Below are 19,385 nucleotides of genomic sequence, written 5' to 3'. Positions count from 1 at the left end.
CCTTGTTAATTTTGGTGTGTGCACCGTCATGTTGGAACAGAAACAGGAGAAGCCGAGCCCAACTCCTGACAAACAACCATGCACCAAAATCACCCTCCCCCTAAATGTTACTTCTAACATGATGCGTCACCGCTCTCCAGGCGAAATCCTGACTCGTCGGTTGGATCGCCCATGGAAACGGTGCAGTAACGCTGTTTCAGCAGTAGATGGCAGCAAAACCTCCGCGTGGCTCTGCTGCTTTTGTTTCATACAGCAAGGTACTTCAGTCAAACATTTTAGTTTTCACTAAAATGTAAGTATTTAGATTTATTCAGAGAAAAACTGGTGACTGTTCCTTTTACACTTTTGTGAAACTGTTACTGAAATGGAAATGTCACAACAACTTATTATCAGTGTATCTAAATTTAGTATTTTTCTATTAATGTCCTGCTTTGAGACTATGAAAAGTTATTATTTCAGTCATTCCTCAAGTCAAGTCTTGAGATAAACGCATGTCAAGATTTTGTGAAAATCCCAGTTTTATTTCTTTGATAAAATTAAAGACAAAACTTTTACAATTTTCCATGTTGATTGAAAACATTTCTCAGCATCAAAGTGAACACAGTGTTCAGTGAGACAGAAAGTATCAGCTATCAGAACTGCTCTCTGATTTGTGTCTAGTTATACACAGTAGTGGTCTGAAGTTTACATACATTCACCGTCTGCGTCAACGTCAAATTAATTTGGAGCTTTTAATGATTTACTTAAGCTGTTCTTTCACTAAATTCAAGCAAATTCAAAGTTACAACGGAGTACGCTTATAAAAATTTATTCATTGTGACCAAAAAGTTAAACCAGCAAAGCTTTTTTTTTTTGTCAGGAAGCATTCTTTACCTCCTTTCAGTTTGAATGTGTTCATTTCTTTCTGTCTACATGCCCAGTTCCTCTCTGTGGACAATAAATGCAAAACATCCAAACCAACAAACCAACCACCTCTGTTTTGTCAAGTTAAGACATTTCAGAGCTATTTCAATCTTTTTAGGGAATGCATGTACAGCCTTTATTTATGATTATGACTTTTTATTTCAGAGAAAATCTGTGACAAATTGAAATCTATACACCCAGTTCTTTTTTTTAATTTTATTTAGTTACTTGTGTATAAAGATTCAGCCCCAGAAAAAGAAGAGCTTAAACCAAAATTGATGAGTGTATGTTAGCCTCTGATGTTTCCTGGCTCTTAAAAATATTCCTGTCGTTGCGGCAAAGTCAACCTGAAGACAAGAATCGAATTGATTTCTCACAAAGACAAAGGACACAGTCATCTGGACAGCAACAAAACACAGGCGGAAGAGAGAGTCACTTAGATATGTCTGCTGATACGATTTTAAGTAACTACAAGAGTAAAAATGCCATGAAACTATAAACCGTAAATATACTTTTGATTACATCAAAATTTGCATCTTATTTCTGTATATTGTAGTTTTCCTACATCTAATCAGTTGTAACATTAAAAAAAAAAAGTTTTTGCAAATAAAACAGACTATTTTATCTAAACACTAGCAGAAGATATCAGTGGCTCCACTACCACGCACAAATATAGAAACTACATGGATGTTGTATGATTAAAAAAAAAGATCTAGGTTTATAATTTAGCTTGATATTGAAGAGAGCATGAGCAGTGCCTTGAAAAGGTATTCATAACATTTTCAAAAAAATTTTTTTGTATAATGTTATAGTTGAAAACTGGAGTAATGAGTAAAGTCTGCAGGTTTACTCATTACTCATTACTCCACACACACACACACACACACACACACACACACGCACGCACGCACGCACGCACGCACACGCACAGAGACGGTGAGCAGATCCGGGCCCACAGTGAATCAGTTCAGGTGGCATTCATACAACACAGCGACACAAAGTAGTGCAAGTTTTTAAAGTGGGAGGGAAAGTATGCATGCTTTCATTTATTTATTTATTTTTTAATTTTTATAAATGAAAATCGGATCTCGTAGTGAAACATGGCGGCGGCAAAATCCCACTGTGGGGTGTTTTTCTTCAGCAGGGACAGAGAAGCTGGGCAGAGATGATGGGAAAATGGATGCAGATGAATACACATCAATCCGGGACGAAACATAAATATGAACGCATGTAGAAGAAAATGTATCTGTTAGAAAATGTTTAAACCCATGAAATTTTGCACTACTTTATGTTTTTCTGCCACATAAATTCCTTATAAAATACACCAAAGTCTGTGGTTTTAATGCGACAGGATAAAGCATTAAAAGTTTGTCTTATAGCCTAAAGGTCTACAAACGTTACAAGAAGGAGCTTGTTCCTGCTCAAGAGGCTGATAAAAACGTTTCCTGGTCAGACTGAATCGTTTGCATCATTCCACTGAGAAAGGGTTTTCCCTGTATTGCAAAAATACCGGAAAAACATTCTTAAACTGAGACAGAGATTGTATTTCTACAGCTGTAGGTTTTAAGTAAATTCAGACACCGGTTGATGAGAGGGTAATCCCTCTATCCTGTCCTGGAGGAAGGAGGAAGTACTTTCACAGAATATGAGAGCTTCTTGTGCTGCATTAGACATCTCAACGTTTACAACTAAAGAACCAGCGGAACAGCTTAAAGATATTTTAAAACCTGCAGCTAGATTTCTTGGCGATCACTGTAACGCTTGTTCTCTCTCTGTCTCTCTCTCTCTCTCTTTCTCTCTCCCTCTCCCTCTTTCTCTCTCTCTTTCTTCAGTCCATTTCATGTACTATTGTTGTTGCTCAATCCTATAGAAATGTAGTAAATTTGTAAAATGCCATAAATAATGAACCGTGTTATTTCTTGGGCTTGCATAGTGGGGTTTTGCTTAATTTCCAGCCACCAACTAACACAAAAATAAAACAAGAACAGAAAAAAAAAATGTCTTCTCTTTTCCCGATGAAGCTGAGCCCACATATGCGGACTGAAATCAGCGGCATGTTTGTGCTGCCCACACGCTTCCATCCGTGTACTCTGATGCGAACTGGCAGACTTTGCTGCTCCTCCCGAAAAGGAATCTGATTGTCCAGACGGCTAAGTGCCTGAGTGGGAATGTGTGGAGCTAACAGGGGCGATAAATGAGTATCTAAAGCCAGTGATTTGTCCATCAGTTCATGTGTTTCTGGTCCTGAAAATGTCTCGAATCAGAGGAGCGGAGATGGTCTTCCTAAGGCCCGCCACAGTAGGAATAATCTGCCTTGTTGTGCATCACCAGCTTGTTGTCCACAAAGTAGAAACTGTCGGATTGCGTCTCGTAAGGGTGCTGGATCATCTCACGCACTGAAAGGAGAGACACAGAGAGGAAAGCCACAGCATAATCAGGATTCTGTTACATTAAATCTGTTCTGTCTGTGTGAGCTGTTCTTTCAGTGCTGTCGCACGTTCATGCGTCCCCGTATTGTATGCCAGACACTCACTGGTTTCCTCGGACAACGTGGGGAACTCGTAAATGTGTTCGCAGGTGTTCTTGCTGCTGGGCATGCAGAAGCCGAACTCGAAGTCGAAGCTCTTTAGCAGCTTGTCGCGGAAGTAGTGTCTCTCGATCATACGGAAGTTGTTGATGGGGGTGTCTCCCACTGTGAACTCCACTCTGTTGGCGACACAAGAAGAAAATAGACTCACCGAATGTACTGCTGCTTGTTGATGCTCTGAAAATGTCTGGGCCTTTTCTGTTTAGCAACTGGAAAGTGGACGAAAGGGTTACGCTTCGACTACCCTTACGGTTTGTGTTCACACAGCTTTCAGGTCAAAACATGTCAATGGTTTTAACAATCCTAATCGTTCTTTGAACACAAAACTGACAAATTGCAGAAAAAGTTTCACAAACTTGCAATTTGAGTACAAAGCTTCAAATATTCTATGGTGATGCACGCAGCAGGCAAAAGAAAACAATTTTGCATCTGCAGCAACACCAAAATGAAGTTTTTACTACAATTAGTGATGATTGTTATATTAGTATCTTTTTCTTGCAAGCAATGAATTTGTGCTATTTTTCTAACTTCCTATTGCAGCTAGCAGTGCTGCAGAGACACAGAGGTGTTCAAGTTCAGCGGTCGGATCCTTCGAAGGCTGATTTTGAAGGCAGATTATGTCACAGCGATGCAGCGAAGGCTGTTCAAATACAAACGGTCCTCTAAGTGTGACCCACAGCTGCCTGTTCCTTTTACCGGATTTGAAGGTAAACCCAATCCAAGATTCAATGTGTGGGGTGAATGGAAGAGTTTTGTCCTTCTAACAATGACTGATGAGCTGGGAGAAAGAGTGGGAAGGGAGTACAGTTTTAAATGTAAGTATGTTAAAATGCTCACTGCCATTAAACCACGCTTTGTGTGTGTAATAATAATGGAAATAGTGGCAAAAAGAGATAACAACAGTGTAATAACAGACCATAAATTATAATTTTGTCTGGAACTAATGGTCATCACAAATGTTTTTATTTTCTGATAAAAATGAAATAGAAATTATCATTATATGCACAGTGTAATATGAATTCGTATCTGTATGATAAAGCTGCTTCATTGAATTCAAAACCTCAGTAACGTCGACAAACACCTTTGATGCAGTCTGTCTGCTACCGTCAGCTGAGCTGTTGTCACGGATCATCGTCAGTCTGTTGTCCCAAACTGAACCCGTCATGCCTCCTACCTCTGCAGCAGCAGCAGCAGGGACCACTGCATGTTTTCTATTGCTTCAGTGCATTCGTTTGTTTTCTATGAAACCTTATCATGCACACCCTCCACATTCTGACTTACGTGGCTCCAACTTGTCGTAGTTGGAGGAAAGCTGGGGTGAACTGGTATCGAACAAATCGGCCGGTGTTGGGGTCACATTGCTTTAAACCGCCTGCACACAAACAGGTGAACATAGAAAAAGAAAGCCATATTCGTAAGCTTGTAAAAAAAAATTTATGTTTCTTCACTTTAAAGACGGCAGTTTCAGTCTCTGAGGCTTGGCTCTGACCTGGTGTTGGAGGTTTGGTGATCTCAAACAGGACTGTCCCTGTTTCCATGTCACGGATTTTAAACCGGGTGAAGTCAATCATGTGGACATTTTCCTCTGGAGCACAAAGGTAATCTAGAAAAAAACCCACATTAAACACACAGCCAAAACAACCAAATTTAAAATATGTGAAATGAAAACAAACATAGACGTTTCTGAAGCCCTTCTGCCAGAACAGGCGGATGGACATGTTAGCTGGTCTGAAGTTGGGCCACATTTTGGATGATGTTCTGAACAGCACTTTGTGATGATGTTGCTCACTAGTGTTCTCCTACAAACCTTTGAGGCACATTAAAAATGATTTGTACAATTTTCAGCAATTAATCAAAAGAAATCTTTCCATGTCATCCTTAAAATAGCTGATTTTTGCATGTTTTAGCGGGTATTTTGATTATTTAGTTTCAGCGATGCATTCCAGGGTTTAAAAATCCATGCATCATTTTACTTCCTCCATTTTGAACTACTTGTTTCATCACAGAAAATCCAAATCCAAGTTAACTACAAAAAGGTTTTAGGATGTAAAGGGACAAAATAGTTGACTATTTGTGCAAATGATGAATCCTTTAAAAAAACACACAGATTTCGTTCCACCCCAAATCAGGTGAAAGATTACTTCTCAACAACCCATCTTCACACTTTCAGGCTTTTTTTTTTGCTGATTTTCTCCAACTGCATCTAATGATTACGTTAACTGTGCATGGTAGTATGCATGTGTGCGCGCATGCGTGTGCGTGTGTGTGGTCATGTGTGAGACACTCCCTACCCAAAGGGCCTGGATTAGACCTAAGAGGCTTATTGTGTTTTATCATCACATGGACTGACTGGTTTTAAAGTACTTGCATACATACACACACACGCGCACACACACAGACACACTATTTCTCTTAAAGTACGGAAAGCCAATTTTAGAAGACTACTCTGCAGAAATATTTGTAGGTTTTGTCTTGCAGGTTTCTATTAACGTTCACAGTAAAAATATTAAAACATCTGCACTGTACAATCAGATAGAGTCGTGCTCCAGCATCCTCTTGTATTTCTGAGGGTTAAGGAGCAGATGGGCAGCTCAGGCTTTAGCCACCCGCTCAGAGATATTTATAAACCTTTTCATAAAGTACAGTACACAACAGCTAACACCTTGTCTGAAAATATCCTCCTCGCAAAACATGACTATTTAGAGCCCGCCGTTTGATGTAATGGCCAGCATGGCAGAGCACTGAACACTGAAGAATAGCAGAGAGCTGACAGGATGTGCCGAGCGTGAGTCTGAGAGAGTTCGTTGATTAAAGCTGAAATTATGCAAATTTCTTTGAAATCGAGTTTGTTTAGAAGAAGTAATATTATTCAGTCCTGAAGATTCGCTGAACATTGTTAATATTCTTTTAGATATCCCTTTTGGTTTAGTTTTTTTTTGTTTTGTTTTTCTTTTGCATACCATACATCACAAGACTCAATAGTAGAGTTCCCTTTGAACCTTTGGAAGGCCAAAAGGACCACAATTAAATAAATACATACATTATATAATCATTAATTAAATGAACTATGAAATAGATCAATGATTATTTAAAGGTATAAATAATTTGTTTAATAGTCATAAACTTAGGACAGTTAATTAAACTTGTGCTTAATTATTTCATGGTTCTTGTTCCTGCAGCTTTACCACAAAATAAATTTCCAATAAGTTGCCCATCAAGTTACTGGGTCTGGCCTAACACTGATCTGTTGAGTTCCACTGGTTTGACCCTGTTGGGCCTCCGTATAAACATGAAAATGTAGGCCTTTTTTCTTTTTTTTTTTTTTGAAAAAAGCCTAATAAAATACAGGACATCTTTTGTAGGTCATGAAACACTTGAAATTGAAATGAAACATATTTTCATCATAATTGTTACCAAAAATAATTAAAACTTGACATTGGTTTCTGAAGTCGTTTGCTGTCACTATTCCACTGGCTAATTGGTCTTTTACACAGAGCAGTACTGTTAGTTTCAACAAGCAAACTTTCATCATTCTGACTATAAACCAACAACATTAAAGCAATGTCTTTGGCCTCGCTAGTACTGAAAATTATTTCAAAATCTCATCGCTACTAATAACAATTAAACTGCATAATTCATGATGGTAGCTAAGAGTCAGAATGTAGGTAGACCAGTAATTTGAGCGATTTGCTTGTTCCCTCAGCTCTTTCTTACCAGAAAAATGACCAGATTATGGCAGATGAGGCTCCAAGTCAATCTGCCCATCTCCCACTTCATCCTACCATGACTCTTGAACAAGGCATGAAGATGCTTGGACGTCTCTGCTTAAGGTTCAGATGGACAGTTTGTGGTAAAAAGTAAGTAAATAAAAGAGCATCAAACTAATAATATAGCAAAATCACAATATTTTCTAAAATTAGCAAGCCACTTTATTGCATCTTCCCCTGATGTTTTTCTGCTTTTGTTAAGAAATACTGTACAGTTTTTTCTATATAGTAAATGAGACCGAAAAATTTTAAGTTTTTATTATTAAGTGTTTGCTTACACAAATTAAATTTATGGCTCTTAAAATATTAGGAAAAGATGGTCCTTTATAGACTGAACAATTCGGTATTTATTTTTTTTAGGAGAGCTCTAAATTAATAATTAATTTAGTTTGCAAACACATATACAAAGGACAAAATTACTCACTAACAAATGTGCATTTTCTAATTAAATGCATACCTAAAATTTTACCTACCCAAAGATCTCTATCACTATATTAGGAGAAAGCTTATTGTGCTATTCTTATCGCACTTTTGCACTAAATAATAATACATTTTGTTTTAATTCCTGTTTTTACACAAGGGAAAGGATAATGATGTTTATGTTATTGTTTTATGAATGTGTAGTTAACTCTTTTCTTGACATACTAAGCAAATATGATAAATTATAATTTCCTTGAACTGAAATTAATTCTGACTTTGGGCTTTTTTTAATGTATGTGAGCACAGAGGGTTAAACAGATCTAAATAAACTGGATGAGATCAGATTTTATCATACCGCCTGATGATGAAAAATATCATTCACCAAGTCTTTACAAAGAGGGCGCCATAAACAATTGGATGAACATATGAACACAACACAGTTTATAGGCTGTATTTCATAAAATTCTTCTGCAGAGAAATCAGAAGTTGGCCTTTATACACTCAACATAATCTTGTGGATTTTATCTGGTACTAAATATCTTATTTCCTCTGAAAATCATTCATGTAAGGGTAACATCAGTGTGGGATGAAAACAGATGATTATTGGATTAATAACAGAACAGTGACTGACTCAAACTGCTCAGGATTTTGCAGAAACAGAGATAAAAATAACAACGTGAGTCACCTATAAATAATAGCAGCTCACATTGTGACATAGACGGATTCCTCTTCAGACTGGCAACATCCAACCTGCAGCATGTCTGTTTTTTACTCCATGGGTGAACAAAAAACAGGATTATAGTATGCTGGTTAAAACTGAAACCTTAAAAAAAAAAAAAAAAGTTTTATCAACTCATAAAAGTAACGTAAAGCTATAATGATGTTGACTCTAATGTTTTCTGATTTTCAACATTTCAAAAATCATCCATCATATTTTTGCATTTTAAACTCAACAAGATGCCAGCAATAGTGTTGGCACCTCCCCTCCGCAGCCCATTGCTGTACACTCTCCATTAGCTGCATGAAATAAAACTGTTGCATTTTCCCCTTTCTTACAGACAGTTTAAGCCATGTGAAAATGTTTCCATTTTTGCAAAAAAACGAAGTCATGATGTGAGCCATGAAGAGCAATCAGTGACTCACTCTGAGGTAGAGCTGCGGTCGTTGAGCAGCCAGCTGCAGGATTTATAGTCTGACTAGTTACCCATCTATTATCAGTTTATTGTTCTTATGTTCATGAAAGAACCTGTTACCGCCACCCTAGTGTATTGTAAAATATAACTTTATTTTTATTAAAAGGCTCAATATCGCACCTAGGGGTAAAGAATGGGAATGACGGGTGACACCAAAAAGAATTGCTTTATGGTTTAGTCGACTAAGTTTATTGACTTTTGTCACCGTAACTACAAATGAAGCTAACATTTGTAGTTATTTGTCAAAAAAATTATAACTAAAACTAAACAGAAGAGTGCTGTCAAAATTAACACTGTTCTTTACTCATTCACTGCAGCCATTTATTAATGGTGCATTAATAAACCATCCGATTTTTCAGCTTCCCTCCAGCCAGTCACCAGTCAGGACTGATCAAACTAAAAATCATCTTATTCAAGTCAGCAGCCAATGTCTTTGTGCTTCTCTTCAGAAAAAGATTGGAAAATAACCGAAACCCAAAGAACTACATGAGTGACTTTAAGAACAACTGAAAAACTGTTGACATTAGAGATCTACCAAGAAAGTTCACTAGAGAAACCAGGAACATATATACATATATATATTTTATGATAGGCACAAGAAACCAAACGTCAGACCCGGCTGGAAAGACCATGTACCAGGATGAAGCTCGCTTTTGGTCGAAACAGGGGTTTACATACTTTTTCTTAAGTCGCTGTCCTCCCAACAGATGAGTATAATGTAGGGAAACATTTTCTGAAACACCTGAAGAATGACAAAAATGTCTGGCAGAATGATCTCTGTTGTGAATTTCTCTACAGCAGATGACGACAACCATAACTGCAGCATTTCTGTCTCTCTTTCCCATCATTCACCTCCCAGGTCAACAAGTAGGTGCAGCACTAAATCATAGCAGATTGTTTGACATGAGACAACCGCTGCATGCAAATCAAACTCAGTGTTTTTATTTTGCAACGCTGAGACCCAAGGGGAAAAGAAGAACAGGGGAATTTGTTTCCAGCACTGCCGCAGCCACATCAAAGTTCTGTCATGAGATTACCTAATAGCGCCTGGTAGGAGGATCAGCACCCTTTGGACCTTTTCACATGTTGTCATGTCACAAACTGCAAACCTCCAGCGTGAGGCATGCCTCTACCAGAAGGTTTTTGCTCAATCAATAAATCAATCAAGTTTATTTGTGTAGCACATCTCAGCAACAAAGTAGTTCAAAGTGCTTTTCATCGTAAAAAAAAGAAGAAGAAAAAAGATCCCAACAAAATACATCATACTGTCATCAGTTGTGCTCATTCCTATTCATCCAGATTCTCAGTTTGATTTACATCTGGCCATGAATAGACTTTGACCTAAACCATTCAGTGGTCAGATGTTCAGGGTTGCTGTCCTGCGACAATCTCATGAAACAAAAAAAAGTGCAACAAGCTGACAAAGTGTGCATACTTTTTCAAGGTATGTTTTTACTGTCCTGTATTTGGCTCAATCTATCTGCACTTTAACTCTTATCATTAAAGAGCCTCATGCTGTCAACCCAACATTTCATACTGGAGAGGTTGTGTTCATGATCTTAGTTTGCAAACAGCCTTTTCAATTTAGACCAGAAAGTTTCATTTTGGACTCATCAGACTTTTGTTGATATCTCGTTCTCTTTCAAAAACAATTTTATTCTTGCTACTCTTCCAAAAAGCTTGTTCAAACTGAGCAGTGGATCTCTGCAGCTCCTCCAGAGTCATCATGAAGCTCCTGGCTGCTTTTATCCGATCTTCTTGATGCCCATGTCAGTTTGGTGGACCTGACGTTTTATGACATGCTCTTCCTATTTCAAAAGCTGGCATATTGTTTCAGAACACTTTTAATAACTAAGTGATAAAAACACAAAATCTCAATAAGTATATTTGGTCTAGTTTCTAGTTCAAATATCTTAGTACACTTGAAATAAGATAAAACTAACTTACAACTGACTTATCTGCACGATAAACAGTTTTATGGGAAAAATGTCTTGTTCCACTGACAGATCATTTCACATGTAACTAGTATTTTTCATCAGTGTTAAGGAATTATTATTTTAAGACAATGTCCTATCTTGCTGAAAAGTTAGCTGTAAGTTAGTTTTGTCTTAATCGACGTTTACTAAGATATTTGCACAGGAAACTAGATCAAAAATTCTTGGTTACATTTTGTGTTTATGTTTGCAGTGCATTAGAATAAAAGTGGATGGATACAAATGCCCAGTGCGCTTTTCAGATTTTCCTTTATAAAAGCGATTAGTAAACATACATAATTTTTCATTCTAATTCACATTTATGCTCTACCTTGTCTGCCACATCAAATCACAAATAAACACAATGAAGTTTTTGTAATATGACTAAATGTAAAAAGTTCAAGAGGTATTGATACATTTGCATGACTATTTTTTCAAAATTTCTTTGATACTATTTTGTAGTTCAATAACTATAAAAACTAAAACAAGGCTTTTTGTTAGACATAATGTCTATCAGCATAAATCAGTGCAATCTTCCTCTGCTGAAATTGCTCTTATTAAAGTAAACTCAGCTGCACTTCTTGAGCCATTCTGTGCTCAGAAACAGAGTCTGTCTGAAACCAAAGTGGCAGTCTCACAGAGCAGGCCAGCTGCCATTTATAGCTCCTTAATCCCTCAGATTAGCCCGGAGTAACAGACTTTTAGCCTCAGGGATTGACTTCACATGCCTTATTCTTTCCATCTGACTCTGAGGCCTCCTATCGATGCCGAGACCTTGTGCTGAAGTCACGTCGGAACACGAGGAAGGACAATGCAAATGTGTGCCGATATATCTTTTTAAAATGACCTGAAGCTGAGAGAGCATCCGGTGAGATGTGGCTGTTTGTGCGATGATGATGATGATGTATGGTGCACCTGTGACTGACAGGCTGTTTTATGTCTCTCAGCTAAAAGCACCTGTGGGCAAATTGGAAAACAGTGAGGTTCACGGAGGGGTTGCATTCTGTACACCTGAATGCAGATGAGATTCTTTCCTCTCATCTTTCTCCAAATAACATTACAAAGGAGAGAGAAAACTGTGATTTCCTTGCATAATGACACAAAGTATAGAGAATTATTGTGAAGCAGAAGGTTAATGACACATGGGTCTTATTTTAAATCCCTTAAAAATGTGGCATGTGTATTCAACCATCTTTCTTCAGAGTCATATGATTACTAAATGCAGTCCATTTGTCCAGAAATCCAGCTAGTAGGGCTGTTGTAAACGAATATTTTAGTAATCGAGTAATCTATCGATTATTCTTACGATTAATCGAGTAATCGGATAAAAAAAATTATAAAATGAAATATTGGTAAATCTGGCATAATACTGGTGTTACTATCAGATATCAATCAGTCCAATTTTTCATATTTGAGCATCCCTAACAGTTGCTTTTTTGTAGTTTAGAAAACTAACCTGTAACAATAATAGCTCACTTTCTAAGTTAACCAGAAGAAAAGTTATAGAAAAATCTGAAATTATATTGAATTTAATAACAAAGAGGCAGGCTCACAAATATGCTTATAAAAATGTCTACAATCCAGCTTTTAGTTTATGTATTCATCTTCAGTGAGTTTAATAGATTAATTAAACTCACCTTGCCACCTAACCTGTCACGCTTTGGGTTTGAAAATACGGGAAATGCCGCCTGGAGTGGGAGGAGAGGGCGAATGAACGAACGTAAGATGGATGGAGGGGAGGAAATAGACCAGCGGACTGACGAACCGTTAGACCGGGGGACGAACACGGGGGGAAGCAATACGGGATATTTACGACACCTTCACTGGTCACACTCAGAAACTCATCTACCAGCCATGTACGATGCGCTCCGCCACCCGTTTCTTCAGACCGGGATATGAAATTTATTGTGCGGTTCGTCGGTAAAGCTACATTTACACGGTAAGCATCAGCTACTCAGCCGCCCGCCCTGTTCAGGCTATCCGCTCACCTCAGCGCTCTTCCCGCCGTTCGCTTTCAACCAGCAGCCCCGGAGGAGAAATGCTGCCGTACTCCAGGCATTCCCCCAGTCATTTTAAGGATGCTTATTGGTTCCCCAAAAACGATAAAAAGTCGGGCATTATCATCAATCAATAAAATCCCCACGGGCCAATCTTGAAGATTGGACTTTATGCCGCTGAGACTTAGCTTTTGTCAACAACTCAGAGGCGGAAGTGAGAGCTCCGCGCAACGCAAATGAAGTCCCGGCCGGAACACGGTGCGCTAACTAATAAAACATAAATTAACGAAGCTTCGAGGCAGGTAAATTTTCCTCGAGGAATTTTAGTAATCGAGGTACTCGAACCATTCGAGGAATCGTTTCAGCCCTACCAGCTAGTATGAGAAGGTATCAGATGTTTGTTGGAGAACACTGACGAACAAACAGCATCATGAAAACCAAGGAACACACGAGCCAGGTCAGAGATAAAGCTATGGAGAAGTTTGAAGCAGAGTTAGGCTATAAAGCTGCAGGATTGGAATTAAATACAGGACAATTCCTTCATTTGTTGGAAATGTCCAGACCTAAATCTTATAGGTCTGGGTCACTCTGGCTCAAGAGCTGAACATCGCTATTCACAGATATTCTTCAATACTTTGATAAATCATCAGCTGTTAAGTAAAAGAAAAACCTAAAAGAAATCTTAAAGACTTGTATCTGTAACTCTAGTGGTAAACTTTTAAGTCTGTAATTTGAAAAAACAAAACAAAAAGCTTTGGCAGCTTGGCTGTGCCTCTCTCATGTCTCATTCTAAGGGGTCAGATTAGGTTATCTATGTAGTTATACTGTTTAAACTGCTGTAGACACTTTTCCTCACTTTCTTCTTCTACTGCTCTCCAAATGGGATTATTTGCTTTCTTTTAAAACTGTTAACTTCATGTTAGAAGCTACACCTGGTCTGGGGTTTTTGTTTGGCTGTGATACTTTTCTGGAGTCGGGCACCGAAACCATCAAACCCGGTTTGCAGAGGTTTTACTCATATCTCCCCTGATTTAGTTGTATTTATCTAAGCATTTAGAACATGAAATATATCCACATGTGTGACTTTAGCAAAGTCAAATATTGTGAACTGATCTATCTGAAGCTCTGTTATCCTTTTTGAGATTTCCCAAAATGTTGCAAAAAAAAAAAGCAAAACTCTACAACTGTCATCCTAATTTTAATAATCCATTTGTTTTTCCTTTATTTCTGCGCTGTTATGATGTCATAGGTCTCAGTTCATCCCTTAGATTTGGTTCTTAGTTTATTTCTGTGCCTCATTTGCTCACAGTTTGGTTTTCATTTATGTTCAGATTTTTGTTACTTCCTTGCTGTTCAGTAATTTCGATTTTGCTCATTGATTATTATTTATTGTGTATTTAGCATTATGTTCTTTAGATGTTTTTCTCTGTTAGTGTTTATTTAAGTTTCAGGGCTTTCTCCCTCCCTCAGTTTGCCAGTATGCTTCTCTTCCCAGTTGTTTCTCATCTCCTCATTTCCTGTGCTGACCCTCTACAGCCTCTGATTAGGTCTTCATGTTTCCTTGTCTCCCTCAGTGTTTAACCTCCTCATTCTCTTCACTCACTGATGGACTCTACCGTTGTCATACCGATGCCTCTGTGCAAATCTGCAAACCCCATAGATTTATACCCTGGTTTCCTCCAAGGCTTTGAATTTTGTTTTCATTAAAAACTTTCATTAATTCACTCTCTCAAGTCTCTGCTCTTGAGTGCTTACACACAAAACCTTCCAAATATGACAATACTTTTGTTTTAACGAGTGGTTATTTGATCTCTGCTTTTCTTGAAATCTTCTCACCCAATTGGATATTTTCTCCTTTTCATATCGCTCTCTGTGAACTCCCTGGTAAGACTAAAACAGCTGTCTGAGGTAATCAGAAAGATGACCTTACATGAAAAACAACAACCAACATGCCCAGGTTAGAGCATCCAAACAGATTCATCCACAAAGCAGACCGTAGGATGCTAAAAGGAGCCTCCAAAACTACAAAATATCATTACAGGAAAAAAACAAAGACCAAGCTTCTGGAGTAATGTTCCTCGGATAGATCAATCTAAAAATAAAAGGGAATATGTTTAACATAAAACTATTCCATAAAAGAAATCTAATGTCAATTGTGAAGCACAGAGGTGGAAGTGTCATGGTTTGGGCATGTTTAGCTGCAGCAGGTCTTGGTCATCTAACCATAATTGAAACCGCCACAAGTTCTACAATGTGTCAGTGCATGCTTAAGAGAAATGCAAGAAGAGTAAAGCAGAAACACAACTTTGGTTGCAGATTGAGGTACAAAATGATTCAATATGCTGAAAATCCTGGAGTTAACAAAATAAACCACTAATCCTTCTTTGCATAGTTGCTCAAATCCTTCAAGAGGTAGCTCCAGAAATTATCAGCTGTAGAACCAGGAACCAGTGACAGGTCATGCTGCCCTGTATCCTTCCACATAGCCAACACCTTTCTGCTGTCTATCAGAACCTTGTAGTATTCTGTCTGTCGCCTCTCAACACCACATGCTGTTTAAATCCATGTGGAAACTGACAGACGAACTACTCAGACAGTGTTCATGTGCACTCACACATAAAAAGCTATTTACAGCTGGCAGAGGACAAGATGATGGGTGCAACACAAAAATCTTCCAATGCCAAACTGAATGAAGGCAGAAAGACAATGTGGTAAAATAAGATAATAAAAAAAAACTATTTTTAATTGGATGAAAAAAATCAGCAGTACAACTCTATGTTGACTGCAACGATGTTATTAATTAATGTTATTAATTATGCATCATGTAAACATGAAATGTTGCAGGATGGGACTGCACAGTATTAAACAACAAATCCCACCAAATTAAGTCCAGACATAAGGATTCTGAATGCATGACTCTCAGATGATTATTTTACATTTCTTGCCATTGAAGTGGTTATCTGTGATGGACATACCACGAATTTGCTGCTCTGATGCACATTTGTTTTCTCGGCAGGCTGTGGGTTGATGAGGTTTGAAATGTGAGTGTGTTACACAATGAAGCTGGGCTTGTTAGGATCTGGGGTAACCTGAGTTTGGTTTTTTTTTTTATCAGTTTTTGCGTTCCTCAGTTTTTAAAAAAAAATTAGTTCTGCCTTGTTTCCATTTTCACTTCAGTTCTTCCTGAGTGAATCTAGTCGTGTTTATTTATTGTTCTAGTCATTCTTTGCCACTCAAGTTTCATTATGTTTCTTTAGTTTAGTTGTTCTACAGTGTTAGATTTATTTCATGCTTCTCTGTGTCCTCTCCCTTGCCCCCTGAGCCACTTTCTCTCTTCCTCTCCTCAGTCTGCCTCCTGCTCCCTTCACTCACACTTGTAACCCATTAACTCATCAGCCTAGGACTTTTGCTCAGCATTCAACCTCCAGAGTATTTAAATACTTCATTCTCAGTCACTCCTTGCCGGTTCCTCTCATCTACTCCCATATTTTCCCTGTATCCTTCTCGTCTCTCCCTGCTGCATTGTTTCCTATGGATCTTTGTCTTTCTGCTTTGTTTACCTGTGATTTTTGTTTTTCCATAATTATTCATTAAACTATTCATCTTCAACGCCTCTGCCGCTCTGCATTTGGATCCATTATCAAACACACATCATGACAGTGCTGCTCCAAAATGATGCCTTTTATGTCAGGAATCTACCGATCTCTCTCACCAAACAACAATAAACAAGCTTGTTCTTGGATAAAGTGTGTGTTTTTCATGTGGTCATTAAAAATGGTGGTAATAAATGTTCTTGGACGTTCACAATACAAATAAAAAACTAATGCAGGAAGCAGAGCAGCACCCTTTGACAATTAAGACCAAACTAATTTCCAGCTTTACTTTTTTTGATTTAAATCCTTGAAAAATGCTGAATTAATGCTGTATCTTCATACCTTATCTTTAACCTCACTCAATAATTACCTGTTTGCATCACTTCATTGCACAATGCTGTGTTACAGCCATCCTGACATAATCCAGATTACATGTCAGCGGAGAGCAGAGATTACCACACCATCATGAGTGATTTAGGATTTATCACACTGATGAGACGCCGGTGTTTCTTCTCCGCTCAGAGGTGGTAAATTGCAGAGAGAGGCGACTGTCTGAGGGTTAAACCTCTACACTGAAGCGAGTTTGGCTCTGAATCCAAACATCACTTCCTGCTGCTCACAAGGATGAATTTACACGAACAGTTAATAAATTATACACACTTCCAATTTTCTGTGCTTTAAATAAACTTTTGAAAATAAAAACAAAAGTAAAGAATGATTTTGTTTCAAATATTTTCATGAAGTATTTAAATCAAGTTTGGGTTACAACTCTGATGCAAAAATGTGTCTACTGTTTGTTTCTTGAGATCCTAATGTGACACGATCATAATCTTTACGAAAATAAAACATTCTCCTTAAATTATACAATTTATTATCAGAGCTTCAGTATTAAGGTCTGATAATATTGAGCTCAATATGTGAGCTTAATATATAAGCTTATATGGCTTCAATGATGGGCCCCAGAAGATGGGATTAAACTTTAACTTCATGATTTTTCTGCAGTGTAACATTTTACATTTTTTGACATGAGCTAAAGAAAGTGGACTCCAACATTTACCTTTCTTTCCAAGCACTCATCTGCCATCCCTTAATCCTGATTTGCAACTGACTGAAACCCCAAACCAGTCAATCTGTGTTTTCTTTCTGTCTGCTCAAACTTCTCAAACACTAAACCAGCTGCAGCAGATGGAGGCCCAAATGCATCCTGCATGCTGCCGGTTTCTTCTTAATAAAAGAGAGTTATTGCTTTCCACTGTCACCACGTAAAAGATTGTGACTCCATGCAGTTGGCTGGATTTTCTTACATAATGTCATTATTGTAAACTGAATATGACCTCATAGCATTGTAACCTGGATCAAACTGAACTGTGTTTAGCTGAATTTGAATTTGTAGCATACCTGGAATGATTTGGCTGTATGTTTCCTAGTTCTAATAGAATTTTATAAAAATCTGTAAGTGAACATCAAGGTACTTGTGAATTAAACATTTGCGCAAAACAACTTAGTTTCTAACCACCCAAGTGATGAGAGATCCTCTTGATTTGGAATCGTAAAGGTCCAGCCCTATTATGAAATGTTGACATGTTTCCATAATATAATAAACAGCAGAGTGGCGACACACACGCGCACACACACACAGCTCTTGTTTTTCTGCTCCATCTGGGAGCTGTCTGCACTATCAGCTATAATTAGTAGATCACATCCCAGGCCACCTGTTACCTCAGAGCTGCAGGTGTGGTAAGGTGAGCTAGAGTTTAGTCTTGGAGGGAAACCTACTCAGATCTCAAAAAGCAGCAATAATTTAAGCAAACAACGCACACTCATCATTACCAGCAGGGAAACTTGCAGTACACAGAAACTGACGGTGAAGATCCACCTGCTCACTGTTGCAGACTGGTTCAAATGCTTTTAGTCTTATTGAAAGCTGTCGCTGTCCATGGTAGTAACCTTCCTCAAGAGAGGCAATAAGCATATAATCAGGCTCATAGCGGAGCAGCAGTTAAACCCCCGGTTTTCCTGAAAGCATTCCGGTTACTCACTCTCTGTGATCTTCTGCAGTCCCAGCACATCCTCTGGTGTTATAACTGTGTTCTTGCGCAGCTCTTCTTCGGTTCTAACCGGGATGCCCATGTCTGATGAGTTGCAGCCGTGCTGCACTTTCATGTCCAGCCGACGAGGATTGCAGCCGGGAACTGACCGAGGCTCTCTTCCTCTCGACGCGCAAACAGATTTACTTTGCGCCGGAAGCCTTCAGAGACGCGATGTCAAACAAGCTCTGCGCTGTTACCAGAATAACTCGTTCTCCATGCCTCCTCCTCCCCTTTCACGATCCAGTAGGAAATAAAAATCAGCTCTCTGCTCCCTCCCCGCCGCCTTCCCTCCCTCCCTCCAGCACGCTGGGCTCATCGGCTCTTTCACAAGCTATTTAATCCAAATCCCGTTTTAAAGCGAGCACGGTGCGCTGCTCCGCGGCTCTGCTCCACTTCACCACCAACACTGCCTGACGGGAGTCTTTTCTCTTAACAGAGGCCTGAAATGAAACGTCACAATATCCTCTGTTCTTCTAATGTTCACTCAAGTTCAATTTTTCCTTCCCGCCACTCCTTCCTTCCCGCCACTTACCCTTTCCCCTTGCGTAAAGGTTTAAAATATGTCAAAATAGAATAAAATTGGTACTTAATTGACACTGGCGACGGATGTATAATGAAATTTTTTAGCTTTATGTCATGCTACATAGTTATTCCCTCATCAAAAACACACCTGGGGTGTTGCTTTGATTCCTCACTGCGTGTTTGAGGAATCCTTGAATCTCCTGTTGCAGCCATTCAAGGCTGTCTAAACAAATTGCTCAGCTGAAATGCAAGAAAAACACCTGGTTAATTTGGAATTTATCATTTTGAGGCTTCGCATTCAAATTTTAAAAACTGCTTTTATTCACAGTTAATCTTTGGT

At 38.5% G+C, this 19,385-nt stretch overlaps 1 protein-coding gene across 1 annotated transcript; it reads right to left on the bottom strand.

Annotated features, from left to right (window-relative positions):
* Nucleotides 1-501: 501 nt before the first annotated feature.
* On the bottom strand, nt 502-18,733 carry unc119a1 (unc-119 lipid binding chaperone a1). Its single transcript, XM_014997925.2, has 5 exons — nt 18,473-18,733; nt 4,980-5,093; nt 4,772-4,862; nt 3,437-3,609; nt 502-3,299 (listed from the first exon to the last, which is right to left on the bottom strand). Exons 1-5 carry the CDS (start codon nt 18,594-18,596, stop codon nt 3,187-3,189), a joined length of 615 nt encoding a protein of 204 aa, XP_014853411.1. The 5' UTR covers nt 18,597-18,733; the 3' UTR covers nt 502-3,186.
* Nucleotides 18,734-19,385: the final 652 nt, after the last annotated feature.

This window comes from Poecilia mexicana, unplaced genomic scaffold, assembly GCF_051168715.1.
Source record: "Poecilia mexicana isolate PSO_F unplaced genomic scaffold, ASM5116871v1 scaffold_13, whole genome shotgun sequence".
NCBI classification, from domain to species: Eukaryota; Metazoa; Chordata; class Actinopteri; order Cyprinodontiformes; family Poeciliidae; genus Poecilia; species Poecilia mexicana.
This window is presented reverse-complemented; position numbering and strand designations above follow the sequence as displayed.